Here is a 17934-nt window from a genome sequence, read left to right as displayed (position 1 = left end):
AAACATGCTTTAATAAACCACAATTAAACACAATCATGTTTAAATTTGAAGCCTTAATAATGAACTAGAAATCAAATACTGTAGGGAGCTTTAGAAATTAACTACTCGTATACGCGCACATGCACACACACACGATCAGAGAAAGAGAGAATGTATTCGTATGATAACTAATAATAATGGCTGTAAACGAACTGTATGAAAATCATGATATCCTTTAACATATTGGTGTTGATATAATATTCGTCATGAAGATATTTCAAATGAATTAAATAATTATGGAAACAATAAGAGTTGTTGTTCCTATGTGTTTATTCTCTCGATACGGTAGCGTGACCTTCATATCAGCTGATCACGACCAAAGGTAAACAAAACAAATTTGGTAATTACCGATTGTTAAAATGCTTCCAAAATTGAAAGATAGAAAATAAAAATACTTCAATAGAGCATATGATATCCTATGAAACAACAAAATGAAATAATGATAAACAGTAAGAAAATATTGATAAAATATGATCAAGATGATTGGTGAATCATGGAGCAGCATAATAAATTTACGGAAATTTCACTTTTAAAGTCCGACATATGTCCAGATCAACTTACAACATGTCTCTTGGTCCCTATACTGGTTGTAAGTCGACGACTACCTGTACAAGCTTTGCTGGTACCCCCCATGAAGCCCTGGTATCTAGCACAGAAGACTCAAATTTCATTAGGATCATGAGTCTCATCCACCATTTAAGGGGTTTGGATGAGCATCCCTTAGTGTAGACTGCTAACAGATGGTGCGCTATCAAAACTACCTTCCCGCAGTCTCTGAGGCCCAAACTTAGTTTTGATATGACTCTCTCTAACCAAACTAATGACATGCTTAAGTTTCTGAATACTTGAAGTATCTACTACAGAAAACTCGCCAAAGGTGAGTAGATCCTCGAAGCTTCCTCCATTACCTTTGTTGCGCCATGTCAGTCATACAGCCATGCCCATGGATAGAGTCACTAGTCTGGGACACTCTCCCATATTGCTGTTTTAAGAAACCTCAAGGACGACAATGTACGGGAACAGTTCAAGGAAATTTCAAGATTGGGCGCTAAAGAAGCGCGATGCTGTCCTAGCCGGATGTTCTAGACAGTGGTCCTTTAGAGATGCTTTGGTCCTAAGGAAATTGGACCTAGTTAACTCTCCCTCCCCTTTCCTGTCCTCAGATGTAGCTAAGATTGTTGAGGAGATTGATTGAGAGTTTTCTGGCATCCTGATATGTGGTTGAATAGATAGATAGGTTGGTACAAAACTCTATAGTAAGCAGAGCAGTGGCATTGATGTTGCCCACTTCTTAGAAACAACTGAAGAACTCTCCTTTTAGGCCACAGCCCACAACAGAGATGTCTGCTGTTTCCTACAGATGCACATCAACCTGGGAGGTAGAATCTTAGACCCTCATTTCATCGGAGAGGACATCCCTCTGGTCAAAAAGGACATTCTGGCAGTAGCTCATGCTGGGAAGGGCATGTCCCCTAGTTTACCACCAGTTAGGGGATGCCTACAATGCTTTTAACAAAGGTGGCAGGACTTAGGGCAGACCCTTGAACTGTAGAAGTCCTTTGTTCAAGGTACTGGATCTCCTTCATAGACTGTCAATCTCATGTGACCAGGAATCAGATCCAACCATAGTATTTGAAAGGATCACTGAAAGACCTGCTATTGTCAGAGGAAGTCTCCAAGTTGCTAAACAAAGAAACAGTAGAGGAAGCCTTCAATGACTCTCCAGGCTTCCTCAGTAATCTATTCCTGGTAGGGAATCTGACGGAAGGATGAAGACTCATTATAGACCTTTCCTGCTTAAACCTCTCTATTTTGCAGACAAGGTTCAAGATGGAGACCCCAACCTCCGTACCCCAAGCTATCAGGATGAACGACTACTTTCTGACCATAGACCTGAAAGACAGCTACTTTCAGGTTCCCATTCATCCTGCCTCAAGGAAATACCTCAGGTTTCCCTTTCAAGACAAGCTATGCCAATTCAAGGTGCTGTACTGTGGCCTATCTACAGCCCCTCAAGTTTTTACCAAAGTCTTTGTCCTTATCTCATACAGGACACATGCCTTGGCTGTCAGGCTCCTGAGATTCTTAAATGATTGGCTTTTCTTGGCACATTCCCGAGCTCTTCTGATGAAACAGAGAGCCTTACTACTGGATCTGTGCAAGGAGTTAGGGGCCCAACTGAACCTGCAGAAGTCTTGCCTCATCCTTAATCAGTCTATCTGGTATGAGGGCATGGACGTAGATTCTGTGCAAGCCAAAACCATCTCTGTGGCAGACAGAATAGCAAGGTTCAGGACATTGTGACCAGCCTCTATGAAAAGGAACCTCCTGCATGCTGGGACATGGCAGAAGTTGTTAGGCTATCTTCCTTTGGTCACAAGCCTTCAGAGCATCCTGCACCCCTGCTGCAAGTACCTCAGGAGGTCATATCGGACCTCCTGTGGTTGGTGGCTGGACAAGGAAAACATGTTAACGGGAACCCTTTCCAGGCTCCTTCCCTGTTCACAGATGCATCTCACCAGGGTTGGGCCATTCATGTGGTAAAGTAACAAATTTCTGGATTTTGGTCAGAAGATGGTAAGAGCTCTCACATAATAAAGTTCCTGGAAAGGAAAGCGGCATAGCTAGCGTTACTCCTTTTTGCAAAGACTATGAAAGTTCACTCCATGGTGTTGATGAGTGACAACTCCACAGTAGTAACCTACATCTCCCAACAAGGAGGCGCAGCCTCTCTTTTGCTCTGAAATATAGCAAGTAGAGATTCTCAAGGGGATACAGACCCAGTCAATATCTCAGTGAGGTTTATCCCCGTGAAGATAAACGTCATTGCCGACTATCTGAGCTGTTGAGGGACGACAATTGGTTAAGAATGGTCTTTGCTTCCTCTAGTGGCAAAGAAGCTTGTGACTATGGGGTTCCCCATCTCTGGACATGTTCGCCACCCACCTGAATTACAAACTCCTGGTGTATTGCTCTCCAGTCCCAGACCAAGGTGCATTTCAACACCCGCACGATGGTCTAGATTTCTACGCCTTTCCACCGTTCTTTCTGATTTGTCAGACATTGAACAGAATGAGAACATCCAAGTGAGTCAGAGTAATGCTAGCAGCCCCAGCAGTGGAGGGGTATTCAGACCTGCTGAAACTTCTCACTGAAGTACCAAGAGAATTTCCAGAATGGCCAAACCTGCTACGCCAACCTCACAAAAGAAAATTCCACGACACAGTACATTGCCTATCCCTTCACGGCTCGAGACTATCTAGCATTACCTCCAAAAGAAATGCTTTTCAAAACCAACTGTGAAGCAGCTCTCTGGATCTCCCCAAAAGTCTTCTGCAGCAGTTTACCAGGCAGAGTGGTAAGTATTCTGTATTTGATGTCGTAGGGGGAATATTTCTCACTCAAAGCCACTATTTCGCTGATTGCAAACTTTTAACTATTTCTGAGGAACAAGAAGACCCTTTCAGTCACTGCGGTAAAAGGCTACTGCTCAGCCTTGAGCCAAGTATTCAAACTGAAGGACTGGATCTCTCCAACTCCTAGGAACTCTCAGCCCTGATTCGAAGTTTCGAGTAATCTTGCCCTCCTTGAGAACTAAATCCCCCCTCCTGACATGAGATGATGGTCAACCTAGAAAATAGCTCTGTATGAACCTATGCACTAAGCCTTAGACAGAAACATTACCTTAAATACAGTCTTTCTCCTTGTTTTAGTTTCAGCCAAGAGAGTAAGCGAATTGCATGGTCTGTCTCATCATATGTCACATTCCAGAGGGTGGAGAGAACTTTCTTTGTCCTTTGTTCCTGAATTTGTGGCCAAAACCCAAAATCCACTTGATAAGGATATTAGATTTGACTCTTTCATGATCTTGTCTCTCAAAAAGGTAACTGATGACCCAGATGACTTGTTACTGTGTCCTAGAAGAGCAGTACATAAATATTTGAAGAGGACACAATATCGTAGCCCTAAAATCTCCAATTTGTTTGTGAGTACTGGATGCTCCAAAAAGAAAGCTTCAAGAAACACAATTTCTTTCTGGTTGAGAGAAACTATCATTAGAACCTATAAATCCTCATGGGAAGCATCTTCAAGTGACTCCCTTGAGAACATGATATATGTGGGCTTGCTGTAACATTAGCGTTCCACAAAAACCACTCGGTATTACAAGTTCTAAAAGCAGGATTCTGGGAGAGGCAAACCACTTTTATGAACCACTACCTTAAAGATTGCACACACAGGTCCTCAGACACCTTTTCCATAGGACCTATTGTTGCTGTAAAACAAATAGTCTTACTTTAAGCTCTTACTGGACAAGTAACTGCTCTTATTCCAGGCATCGGTTATTCTCTGCATTATAAAAGTATTTTTGAGTATAAAAGCGAATGGTGATTTTGATCGGACTTGAAACCCTCGCTTAAAATTTCCGTAATGAAAGTAAGAATACCTTGTTATTTGTTTATGTATTGGCTGCTATTTTGATGATATGTTTAATATATTTATAATACAATTCACTTGATGTTCACATCACTTCACCCTGCGAAGGCTTTCTATAATGGAACGGAAGGCCTTGCCTCATACGAGCCAGCTGCACTGTTCACAACTAATTCACTTTTATCTCTAGTTATTACTGTAGCAACTGTATCTTGAGAGTGAGGGGCAGACCTTCTACCTTTATAGATACTATGTTAGAGAGTTATGGGGTCCTTTGACTGGCCAGACAGTACTACATTGGATCCTTCTCTCTGGTTACGGTTCACTTTCCCTTTGCTTACACATACACCGAATAGTCTGACCTATTCTTTACAGATTCTCCTGTCCTCATACACCTGACAACACTGAGATTACCAAACAATTTTTCTTCACCCAAGGGGTTAACTACTGCACTGTAGGTTAATTGTCCAGTGACCACTTTCCTCTTAGTGAGGGTAGAAGAGAGACTTTAGCTATGGGAAGCAGCTCTTCTAGGAGGACACTCAAAAATTAAACCATTGTTCTCTAATCTTTGGTATTACCATAGTCTTCCACTGGCTTGGGTTAGAGTTCTCTTGCTTGAGGGTACACTCAGGCACACTATTCTATCTAATTTTCTTCCTCTTGTTTTGTTAAAGTTTTTATAGTTTATATAGGAAATATATATTTTAATGTTACTATTCTTGAAATGCTTTATTTCTCCATGTTTCCTTTCTTCACTTGGCCATTTTCCTTTTTGGGGCCCCTGGGCTTATAGCATCCTGCTTTTCCAACTAGGGTTGTAGCTTAGCAAGTAATAACAATAATGATAAGGAAGACTCTACATATAAGTGACTTAAAAGTTTGTATCCTCTTAGAAATAAACTACAAATTTGATATAATTTGTATTTTTCCTAGCTAAACAAACCTGAGTCATTTACCAAAGGTTTTTCCTCAGCCACCCCTCAATTCATTAACCAGAAGTGTTGTGAGTAAGCGCTTGATACAAGCGTAGCATGTCATGTGTAGCAGTTGCCCAGTAATGCAACATGTCTTAGCCTAGCAATTTCCTTTTTATTGTCTGGCCGTAGAAAGAAAAAATGGAAGTAACCCCATGTAAATGACTCTGGTTTGTATAGCGGGGAAAAATACAAATTATATAAAATTCGTATATTTCACCAAAAATGGTACCCTATTTTTAGTGTAGAGAACATTGCAGATGAGCATGTCTCACTCATATTTTGGCTATATTGTAATCATTCCTGTTTTTTGTTTCAGAAAATACTGAAGTTGTCATTTAACTATTTTTAAATTTGTTTCATCGCTTAATCATTTCTGCTTTTTGTTTAAAGACATCAAAATTTGCCATTTGTCTCTTTTGATATTTGTATTGTTGGATAATCATTCTTGGCTTTTGCTTCAGAAAATACTGAAGTCGCTGAGGATGAGGATGCAGATCCGGAATACAATATCTTAGAAGATAAAGAGGATGCAAGTGACTTGAGGGAAGAAATGCGTGGGGATCGTGCAGTGCAGATTTCGAAGAAAGAGATAAATGATCTTCTAACAGAGCTTCTTGGTAAGATGAAAGTAGTGTATAGTTGTTTTTATGTGATATTGTGTTTTAGTAACCAACTCATTGCCTATCTAATTTTAATTGTTACTCAGAGCAAGAAAGGAAAAATTAATTTTCAAGCTTAATCCAAGAAGTTTTACTAAGATTGTAATTATTTCTATGAACCTCCCCTGATGTTTATATTGCTTTTCTATAGAAACTGCATATATTTATGTATACCCCAAAAATAGAAATAATTTCCCATTTGCTCTCCTGTCAAGAGACTTATAGCTCTATTATGGTATTGAAATAATCTAGTTGCTAATGGCAATATTCATGGCATGGGTAGGCTGTACCATCTTCTGTATTTTAGTGTTTGCATCGATCTTGCTGTATCAAGTTAACTGTGTTTACTCTGTTATGAATTCTCCAAACTGATATGTGTTACTTAGGTTATTAGTTTTTGTATGGGATGTGTTCGCCAGGATTTTTCTTCGCATGGATTTTTTTTTAGTAATTACTGCATACATTCTTCAATAATATTGTTTCTGGTGGATCCAATCCACTAATTACTGCTTACATTCTTCAAGAAAATTGTTTCTGGTGGATCCATTCCACAATCTCTTGTATTTAGGTCCAGGGGCAATATTGAGATCTAAGTGATTGTTGTGAAGAATTTGAAGGCCTTAAAGATCCTCTTATTGAAAAATATGTTATGTTTACTGAGCCCATTAAGAATTCCAAGCATAAAAGAAAATGAACTTTTAGTGCTGAGGAAAATCCGCCAAAGGTAAGGCTAGTTCTTTATAGACGTGATGATGACAATAATGCCACTCCAGCCATTAATGAGTCTAGATTTGATAGTGATGAGCTGATGCTCTTATGATCTTTAGCTTCTTTTGTGCAATCTCAGAAGACCTGTGAGTCTTTGGGCAAAGGCAGCAATTTTATCCTAACATTACAGTTTCAAGCCCTAGCCTAACTCTCTAAGTTTTGTCAAGTGGTTCTAGTGCATGGCACAGTAAGTGTTTTGATGGTGCAGAGTACATAACAGAGTGGAGATCCTCTCTTAGATCCTCGAATTCTATATTTAATTCAGATCCTCTATTAAACCACTAGATCTCGAGGCAGAAGATCGAACTGATAGTCTGCATCATAGTATCCCTCTGTTTTCTAAAGTAACTGCTAATACGACCTGCAGTTAGACATCCCTTCATCACGATTTTGACATCGGGATTTACATATGCCTACTTTTTTTTTTATCTAAGCAGAATCATCTCAGCATTTCAACCTATCAGATGTGCAGGTTCATTTCTCTCTCTCTCTCTCTCTCTCTCTCTCTCTCTCTCTCTCTCTCTCTCTCTCTCTCTCTCTCTCTCTCTCAATGGCCCGGCACTTTGTTGAAGTAAGATAGCTTGCGCAATGCGATCGGGGTGGGTGATGGCGGCAGGGTGGGTTTTTTTCCAACCCAGTTGGTTTAACCGTGCTGCTAAGACCAGTTCTGAGCCTCCAGACAAGGACTGGACCACTATTAACTCTTCTACATTTTCATATTTCTTTTTTTCTCTCTTTCTCAACCCTTTCATCCCAACTCTCAACTCTCATATTCTCCTGGCTTAAATAAAAGAAAGTTAAAAAATGAAAATAGATAATAAAAAAAAAGTAAAAAACATTAGATATTTAGGTACGACGGTTATTTATAACTAGCATATGCACATGTAAACATTAGGGAGCTGACAGCTACCTTATGTATCAGAGCAGAGGCTTTGGAATCTCTATAAACAATGTTAGGAACTTGCTCACAGGTTCCGAGACTGGGATGAAAGAATCCCAGGGTGACAAGGGATGCAAGAATGGTATAGTACTATTAGTGCCCTGAGAAGCACATTCCTAATCTCTAATAGCTGACCACTCCCTTTGGCTGACCCCTAGCGAAATAGGCTCAACTACTCATGAGGTTGACTTAGCATTTGTGCCTTGTTGGAGTCCTGGCCAACTAAAAAACCCAGTTGCTGATTCTTGGTAATACTCAATAGTACCTAAGAGTCGGGCTGTTCTTGGATGTCCTTAAATCCCAGTAAATGCTAGCCTTCTGCTGTCAATCTTGCCGAGAAAACAGGCTTCTGAGTCATTCTGGATTTGTCGCCACTGAACAAGTTCATAGAAAACGACAAGTTCAAGATGTTGACCCTTCAACACATAAGGGCCCTGCTGCCCAAAAGGGCACACACAGTCTCCAAAGACATGGCAGATGCCTATTGGCACATTCCGATCAATCGCCAACTCTCCTCCTACCTAGGATTCAGGTTACAAAAAAGAAAGTACGCTTTCAGAGCCATGCCCTTCGGACTAAACATAGCCCCAAGGAGCTTCACGAAGTTTGCAGAAGCAGTCGTTCAACAACTACGCCTACAAGGTGTCCAGGTAATATCCTACCTGGACGATTGGCTGGTGTGGGCAGCATCCGAGACGAAATGCATGCAAGCATCCAAGAAAGTCATCCAGTTCCTTGAACATCTGGGATTCAAAATCAACACCAAAAAGTCTCAACTGTCTCCAGCTCAGAAGTTTCAATGGCTAGGTATACATTGGAACTTACAGTCACATCGCCTCTCCATTTCATTAAAGAAGAGGAGAGAGATAGCGGGATCTGTCAAGAGACTACTAAATTCCAACAGGATTTCAAGACACCAACGGGAGAGAGTGCTGGGCTCCCTCCAGTTTGCATCAGTGACAGACGTGCTAAGAGTTTCTAAAGGTCTATCTTCGTAGAACTTCAGACTTCAGGGGAGGACAGCTCTTTAAAGGAGAAACATCGGGCTCAAACTTATCCCTTAAACAAAAGATGCATCAGGAGTCTGGAGAAGATACGCATCAAACGCTCGAAGAGATCTAAGAAGACCAATACCGATCCGACTTCGATCACTTCTCAAGCCATGGTTGGAGGCCAAAAATTTGAAGAGGTCAACACCTCTGCAACTGCCTCCACCCTCAGTCATCATCCACACGGACGCATCATTGGAAGGATGGGGAGGTCACTCTCGTCATCGGAAAGTTCAAGGAACTTGGTCCTCTCTATTCAAGACCTACCACATCAACATTTTGGAGGCCATGGCAGTCTTCCTTACACTGAAGAAATTATCCCCTCGCCCTTCGATCCACATAAGACTGATTCTGGACAGCGAGGTGGTAATGAGATGTCTGAATCGTCAAGGCTCGAGATCACCTCAACTCAACCAAGTAGTGTTGGCCATCTGCTTGGCGGAAAAGAAGAGATGGCACTTATCAGCAGTTCACCTTCAAGGGTTCCGCAATGTGATGGCGGACGCTTTATCCAGGCTAACCCCAATAGAGTCAGAATGGTCCCTAGACGCAAGATCAATCTCCTTCATCTTACATCAAGTCCTGGAACTGCAGATCGACCTCTTCGCGACGAGCGACAACAAGAAACTTCCTCGATATGCGACCCCATACGAGGACCCTCTAGTGGAAGCAGTGGATGCCATGTCCCTCGACTGGAACAATTGGAGCAGGATTTATCTGTTCCCTCCATTCAACCTGCTAGTGAAGATCCTCAACAAGCTGAGATCTTTTCAAGGATCAGCTGCCCTAGTGGCTCCTAAGTGGCCCCGGGGCAACTGGTTCCCTCTAGTATTGGAATTGCAGCCGAGGCTGATTCCCCTGCCGGACCCAGTTTTGTCTCAACAAGTACAGAAGTCGACTGTCTTCGTTTCATTACAGAAAACCCAAGACCTTCATCTCATGATTTTCTCTACTTAGCAGTAAGAAAGAGGTTTGGGATCTCGAAAGAGAGTATAGACTTCTTAGAGGAATATAAGTCTAAATCTACCAGAAGGCAATATGAGTCATCTTGGAAGAAATGGGTAGCCTTCGTCAAGGCAAAGAAACCAAAGGAAATCTCAACAGATTTCTGCATATCTTTCTTTATTCACCTTCATGAACAAGGTTTAGCAGCCAACACGATAACTATGTGTAAATCTGCCATGACTAGACCCTCGCTTTACGTTTTCCAAGTAGACTTTTCTAATGAAATTTTTAACAAAATCCCTAAGGCCTGTGCTAGGCTTAGGCCGGCAGCACCTCCAAGGCCTATTTCATGGTCTTTGGATAAGGTACTACATTTGGCTTCAATATTGAATAACGAAAATTGCTCTCTGGAAGATTTGACTCAAAAAGTTATTTTCTTGTTTGCTCTAGCCTCAGGGGCTAGAGTTAGTGAGATAGTGGCCCTTTCTAGGGAGGAGGGCCATATCCATTTTACTGAAACGGGAGAACTGAATCTCTTTCCCGACCCAACGTTTCTTGCCAAGAACGAGCTACCCAACAAGAGGTGGGGTCCCTGGAGAATCTGCCCTCTGAAGGAAGATGTCTCGTTGTGTCCAGTAGTGTCTCTAAAGGTCTATCTTCGTAGAACTTCAGACTTCAGGGGAGAACAGCTCTTTAAAGGAGAAACATCGGGCTCAAACTTATCCCTGAAACAACTAAGGGCGAAGATCACTATTTTATTCGTAGAGCGGATCCTGACAGTACACCCGCAGGTCATGACCCGAGGAAAGTTGCTTCATCGTTAAACTTTTACCAGCTTATGGATTTCGAGAGCCTTCGCTCGTTTACTGGATGGAAGTCATCCAGAGTGTTTTTCAAACACTATGTGAACCAAGTGCAAGAATTAAAGAAATACGTGGTGGCGGCAGGTAGTGTACTAAAACCTGTCGCTTAGTGCTGTTAGGAACAGTGAATTAACTGGGACTATAATTCTAGAGGGTGTACATGTTGGCACATTATGGTGCAACATGGTAAGTAAGATGTCATCAAAGTGACATTATGGACTGTTCCAATGTGTAAAGTTGATGAAACATAGACTTAACACTAGTGTTGTGTGTTTTCACACAAGTGTAAATAAACAGACTTCTCAGAAAGACATTAGAAAATTATTAAAAATTTTCAATTGAGTGGCATAAAATTTTGTTTTCAGGTAAAACAAGTATTTCTTATTTGATTTTGTTTGATCTATGTTTGTAAATTCTATTTCACTTGCATTTTTTACATTAGTATGAAATGTATGCTGAATTTTGGTTTATTGTTTGACTATAAATGTCTAATGGTTTTGTGCGTCTTATTTCGCCCTAAACATATATAAACTTATATATAAATAAAGTTATGTCTGAGCATTACTTTTATTCCTTACTATACTGCATAATTACATTGAACAAATATAGTAAATTTGTTCCTAAATGTAAACAAAGCTTTTCTGGCCAGGCTTACCTTGTTTTGATACAGATAGAAACTTGTCTGCTGTGGTACACAGCTATGCTACGGTGGCTTACATGTACCCATGTAGGGTTTAGAAATACAAACTTTGGCTTAAGGCATACAGTGAGACCTGTATGCCCTTTTGGTTACTAGATTGGTCATATGAAATATGCAAACTTCGAGACTTTTTCCCGAGTCTAGCATGACTCTTCCCTGTAGGGGCCAGGAAGCACTAACATGGTTCATGATTAGAAGTAATGACATATAACGGTAATGTCATAGGTCTCTAAGGTCTAAATGACCAAAGAAATATTGTCTTGAGGTTTAAGGCACAACTGGGAAATCCACAGATACATTAATGCTCTGGTAAACTTCCATGAGGACGACATGGCCTGAGCCCAAAAAACGGATTTTGAGCGAAGCAAAAAATCTGTTTTTGGGTGAGATAGCCATGTCGTCCTGATGGACCCGCCCTCCTTTCTATGAAAGGCGTTGGCAGAATCCCTCCCAATAATACTGTATCTATAAGTACCGGCTTAACGCTACAAGGAATAAAGATGGCGGTGATTATGGCACCATCTGTGTACTCAAACAGTAATGGAGGAAGGGAACCTTATTAATGGCTCCTCTTTTATTTTGCCACCTTTCCCCCTTGAAGCGTAAACGCTATGCGGGATGCAGATTGCTATGTGGCGTGTCAAGAATACGACCCCTGATATTATGCGATATCCTAAAAGGAAACTTTAAGGATATTCGCGCCAGGAGTTAGAATTCTGGAGACCTTAAGTTAAATTCTCTGGGAATATCACTGTAGTTAAATATACCCTAGAAAGCTACTTAAAGGAACCTTCCATCAGGACGACATGACTATCTCACCCAAAAATAGATTTTTCAATATTAAACTTACCCGATGATCATGTAGCTGTCAACTCTGTTGCCCGACAGAAATCTACGGTCGGGATACGCCAGCGATCGCTATACAGGTGGGGGTGTACACAACAGCGCCATCTGTGAGTAGGTACTCAAGTACTTCTTGTCAACAAGAACTCAATTTTTCCTCTGTCGTGCCACCGGCAAGACCTACTAATACGCCGTCCCTAACTGGATTTGTTTTCACAACTTTTTGGTGAAGTACACTATTCCAGTTTTGAGCTTTCGCTATGCAGGGGTTTTATCTTCATTTCAAAACTTGAACTCGTTTTGGATAGATTTAATTATGGTGACGAAGAGAGTATGGACTCTCTTTCACTTTTAAATGGCCGACCCTTCCCTTAGACGGAAGTGTTGGTGTCGAAGAGAGTATAGACTCTCTTTCACTTTTTATGACCGACCCTTCCCTTAGACGGAAGTGTGTTTAGGTTTTTGGTAATTTTGCTTAACAAAGTTATAGATTTAGTTTATATCTCTCCGCCATTTATAGGCCTCTTCGATTAACTTTCCATTTATTATAAACTTATAAAACTTAAATTTTATGTTTGTTTATATGCGACCTTTCCTAATAGTAGGTGGTCCTTACTTGGAACCGAAGTTAATTAACATTGAGCCCGTCATATCGTATTTCCTGTTAAGAATTTATGCTATTTTAATTTTAATGTTTTTGAAAGAATTTCTTTGATAGTCTCGTACTGTTTTCAAAGATGAACTAACGTTTAGTTTAGTCTCCGCAGTTGTTGACGTTCAGAACGTTCAACATGCGCTCTATCGTTACGATAGAGAGAGAGTATTTCACGGTTTCACGTTGCAGTAAGAGTAAACCGATTCTAGCGTTTCGTTCATTCTTTCTTAGCTTAAATGGTTTTAATTCTAATAAAGGAACTTTTTATTTGGGAAACCTTTCAGTTTTTTTCCTTTAACAAATAATACGTTTTAACGATACATAATTGGGCTCATTTCTCAGGTTCTAAGTCAAGAGAGAGAGAGAGACGGAGGTAGAGAGAGGAGAATAAACGTTTTGTTCAAGCGGGTAACGTTCTCGTTTTTTACTCTTCTCCCTAGTCGCTATAGGGGAAGAAGGTAAAACGTTTCTAGAGTTTTATTCTTGTTCCCAGGCTTTATGCGGTGAGAGATTTTAAACGTAGTTTATTTGATCTAGTGTTTAGTCTCTTTTCCAGCCTCTGAATTCTTTATCTTTCATTATGTTTTTCTGTTACATTGTAAAACTGTTTTCGCAATTACTACCTTTTAATGAAGGATAGGATTGCGTGTTTCAGGTACAAATCACTTAAAGTTTCGAGTTCAGTGAAATAAGTGCAAACAGAAAATCAAAAGTGATAAAGTGATATGCGCAAAGTGTTACAGTGTTGCGTTCGAGGGTTCGTTTGTTCGTGCCAGTTGTTCACCTTGTCCGATACCTCTTACAAGCTCCCAAGCCCAGGGGAGAAGTAATGTCGAAGGACTTATGGGTTCCACAGGTCTTGATCGACGAACAGACGTTTCCCTCCGTGGTTTCGGGTGTATCTACACACGTTGCCGACGTGATCACCCCACCCACACAAAGACGAGAGAGCCCATTTATTCCTCGTCTGCGGAAGAGGTTTCTCGCAGAAACCATGGACCAAATCTTGCAGCTTTTAAGTGCAAGTCGGTCCCTTCCGCGCAAGTCCAACGGCCTAGGTGTAGCCACTGGGTCAGTTCGGACTCGCTGCAGTACGACAACTGCACACCTCCCAAGAGAGGCAAGGTGGTACCGCAACAGGCAGTAACTCCGTCTGTTGCCGCACCAGCTGTTTTAGACCCTCAGTCACAACGGACAGTAGCTCCGTTTGTTGTTGTCTTTCATAGACCCTAGTGGTCCATGCTGCAGACTATACAGTCTCAGCTTGCTCCTTCATGCAGGAGTATCGTGCTGGAAGGTTGACAATGCACCTGTTAACCTACAACCCGCCGAGGTTGTGCGCTCAGCAGATACTGCGGCTGCCTGCTCCCACACTCCACCTGTGAGAGCTCCACCACCGATGCGCAGTCCACCCTGCCAGACGCATGTTCTTGCTGCACCTTCTGTTAACATGCGTGAGCTACCGCATCAGCAGTGGGAAGGTTCTGTAGAGCTGCCGGGTTCCAGCACGATGCGGCATTCTCCGCAACCCATGCAGCATGCGCCGCATACCTTACAGCATGCTCCGCAGACCATGCAGCATGCGCCGCATACCTTACAGCATGCTCCGCATACCTTACAGCATGCTCCGCATACCATACAGCATGCTCCACAACCCACCGCAGCCCCTCCCACACACCAGCCCTCTGCTTTTGTTGTTGCCAGCTCCCACACTCCGACTGCGGAGAAGGTTGACGATGCACCCGTGGGCCTACACCTCCCACGGTTGTGCGCCCGGCATGGCTTCCTGCTCTCACACTCTTGTTGTGAGAGCTCCTCCACCCATGCACAGTCAACCCTGCCAGATGTATGATGACTCCCACACACAGAGCACTCCATTGCCGTGCGTGAGCTACCACAAGCTGCCGTGTTTTGACACGGTGTGTCAGCTTCCGCAACACACTGTGGTTACCGCCACTCGCCCGCAGCTAACTAGTCAGTCAGGAGTTGAGGCTTCCCCACACAACTTTGGTTGTTGCCAACTCACAGACTGTCAAACAGTTACATGACGTTGCCTTCTGGTCTGCTACTTATACACCAGTGCTGTATGTCCTCACGCTCCTGTTGTGGTTGACAGTTCAGTTTTTGACAGTTCACAGACTGTCAAGCAGTTTCATAACGTTGCCTTCTGGTCTGCTGCTTTTGCACCAGTGAAACCCTCACTGAGAGAACCTAGCTTTTCTCGGATATGGTTCCTGTAGATGAGAAAGTGCTGGTCTCCCTCCTTCTGATATTCCCTTGAGGACTCTGTCATTTGGAGAGGAGCCTTAAGCTGCTTAGCCTCCTATGGACTTTAATTTAAGCATAACATGCTTCCAGGGAGGGTAAATGGTTCCGCTTCAGTCGCTAACCCCGTCTGTTGCCACACCTGCTCCCATAGACCTTGGGCTTTGTTGCAAGACATGCAGTCCAAGCTTAGTCCTTGATAGAGGATTTTTTACGGAGAAGAACCTTCTTGCCAACGACCTTCCTACCGGTTGGTTGTACGCCCTGTTGACGCTGAGGTATCCTACTCACGTCCGCCAGTTGAGATGGTTTCTCCACCGGTGCGACCCAGTGTGGGTTGCCAGTCGCACGTTGACGTTAAGCTACTCTCGGAGGTGGTTGTGGACGTTCAGTGTGTCACTGGGAAGACGTTCAACAACCAGCAGAGGTGACTTGTTGTGACGCAGTGCGGCAACCTCAGCAACCCGATAAGGGGTTGTCTGTACTACCCAGACAGTCTAGACAGTTTCGGGTTGTCGCTGTACTTCCTCGCATCCCCATGGTTGGCAGTTCACAGACTGTGCAGCAGTACCATGATCTTGTGTCCGGCTCAGTCACGCATCCACCAGTGCGACCGGATTCAGCGAGTCAGACGTTGCCCACTCCGTTGCCGTTTCCTCATCAGTTTCGGATGAGGAACCCTCTGATGAGAACATGGCTGAACAAGAAGATCAATCCCCAGCCCTGCTATCCATCCAGAAGATGCTGAAGAAGGAATACGGCCCTGTCAGGCTGTGGATGAGTCTGGTTAGGACACTGTCATCCGTGGTTCAATTGGTGTCACTTGGAAGACTACACCTCCGTCCTCTTCGGTTTCATCTAGCTCTTCACTGGAAAAGGACAAGACGCTAGAAGCGGTCTCGATCCCGGTTTCCGGAAGACAAGTCTGGTCTAACCTGAGGAAAGGACTTTATCAACCTTTTATAGGGTCTTCCCCTGACTGTTCAGACTCCCAACCACGTTCTCTTCTCAGACGCATCGGACGTAGGCTGGGGTGCGACCTTAGGCGGTAGGGAATGCTCGGGATTATGGAACTCGAGTCAAAGGACAATGCATTTTAACTGCAAGAAGCTTCTGGCAGTACGGCTGACCTGGAAAAGCTTCAGGTCTCTCCTTCAAGACAAAGTAATGGAGGTCAACACGGACAACTCCCTGCTTTGATGTTCATCTCCTAGCAAGGAGGGACCTACTCTCTGACATGGTGCGAGTTCGCTAGTGACCTCCTCTCCTGTTCAACAGGTCTAGACTTTTCACTAGTAACAATTTCTTCCAAGGCAACTTGAATGTCTTAGCAGTTTGTCTCAGTAGGAAGGGACAATAATTCCAACATATTGGACCCTCCACAGAGATGTATGCAAGAGACTTTGGGTCACCTGGGGCCAGCCAACCATAGATCTCTTCGCAACCTCGATGTGCAAGAGGCTCTCAATACTTAGCTCACCTATCCCGGACCCAGCAGTGGTTCTTTTAGATGCCTTTCTACTAGATTAGTCTCATCTAGATCTATATGCATTCCCTCCGTTCTAGATTGTCAACAAGGTACTGCAGAAGTTCGCCTCTCACGATGGGACAAAGTTAACACTAGTTGCTTCCCTCTGGCCCGCGATAGAATAACTTACCGAGGTACTTCGATGGCTAGTAGACGTTCCCAGAACTCTTCCCCTAAGGGTGGACCTGCTACGTCTGCCACGCGTAAGAAGGTACTCCAAGGCCTCCACGCTCTTCGTCTCACTGCCTTCAGAGTATCGAAAGACTCTCGAGAACTAGAGGTTTTTTCGAAGGAGGCAACCAGAGCGATTGTTAGAGTAAAGAGAACATCCACCCTTAGAGTCTACCAATCGAAGTGGGAAATCTTCCTAAACTGGTGCAAGTCAGTATCCGTATCCTCGACCAGTACCTCTGTAACTCATATAGCTGACTTCCTCTTATATCTGAGGAAAGAGCGATATCTTTCAGCTCCCCTTTCAAGGGTTACAGAAGCATGTTGGCATCAGTCTTCCATCACAGAGGCTTAGATCTTTCCAACAATAAAGATCTACAGGACCTCCTTAAGTCTTTTGAGACCACGAAGGAGCGTCGTTTGGTTACACCTGGTTGGAATTTAGACGTGGTTCTAAGATTCCTTATGTTAGACAGGTTCGAACCACTTCAATCAGCCTCCCTGGAAGATCTCACCTTTAAGACTCTTTTCCTGATATGCTTAACCACAGCTAAAAGAGTCAGTGAGATTCATGCCTTCAGCAAGAACATCGGATTTTCATCCGAAACGGCTACATGTTCTACATCTTTGTTTTCTAGCCAAACACGAGCTGCCTTCTCGGCCTTGACCAATATCGTTCGTTATTCCAAACTTATCGTATGGTTGGAAATGAACTAGAAAGAGTATTATGTCCTGTAAGAGCTCTTAAGTTCTATTTTAAAAACCTTTACGAGGCCCGTCTGAAGCTTTATGGTGTTCAGTTAAGAATTCATCTTTGCCTATGTCAGAGAATTCTTTATCCTATTATTTTCAGACTGTTAATACGAGAAGCTCATTCCCTTCTGAATGAGGAAGACCAAGCTTGGCTGAAGGTAAGGACACACGAAGTTAGAGCTATCACAACTTCCGTGACCTTTTAATAAAATAGATCTCTGCAAAATATTTTCGACGCAACCTTTTGGAAAAGCTGATCAGTGTTCGCGTCTTTCATCTTAAGAATGTCCAGTCTCTTTACGAGAACTGCTACACTCTGGGACCATTCGTAGCAACGAGTGCAGT

At 42.9% G+C, this 17934-nt stretch overlaps 1 protein-coding gene across 2 annotated transcripts in view; it reads left to right on the top strand.

Moving 5' to 3' along the window:
• The window catches only part of mute (muscle wasted), a 421459-nt gene that overhangs the window by 129015 nt on the left and 274510 nt on the right, over window positions 1-17934 (top strand). For both annotated transcript variants that reach the window (XM_068349571.1, XM_068349570.1), the window contains exon 11: window positions 5912-6067. In XM_068349571.1, the coding sequence (XP_068205672.1) occupies window positions 5912-6067 (156 nt within the window). The remainder of the gene's footprint in view (window positions 1-5911; window positions 6068-17934) is intronic.

This window comes from Palaemon carinicauda, chromosome 26, assembly GCF_036898095.1.
Source record: "Palaemon carinicauda isolate YSFRI2023 chromosome 26, ASM3689809v2, whole genome shotgun sequence".
Lineage (NCBI taxonomy): Eukaryota > Metazoa > Arthropoda > Malacostraca > Decapoda > Palaemonidae > Palaemon > Palaemon carinicauda.
The sequence above is the reverse complement of the archived record's forward strand: the minus strand, read 5'-3'. Positions and strand labels throughout refer to the sequence as shown.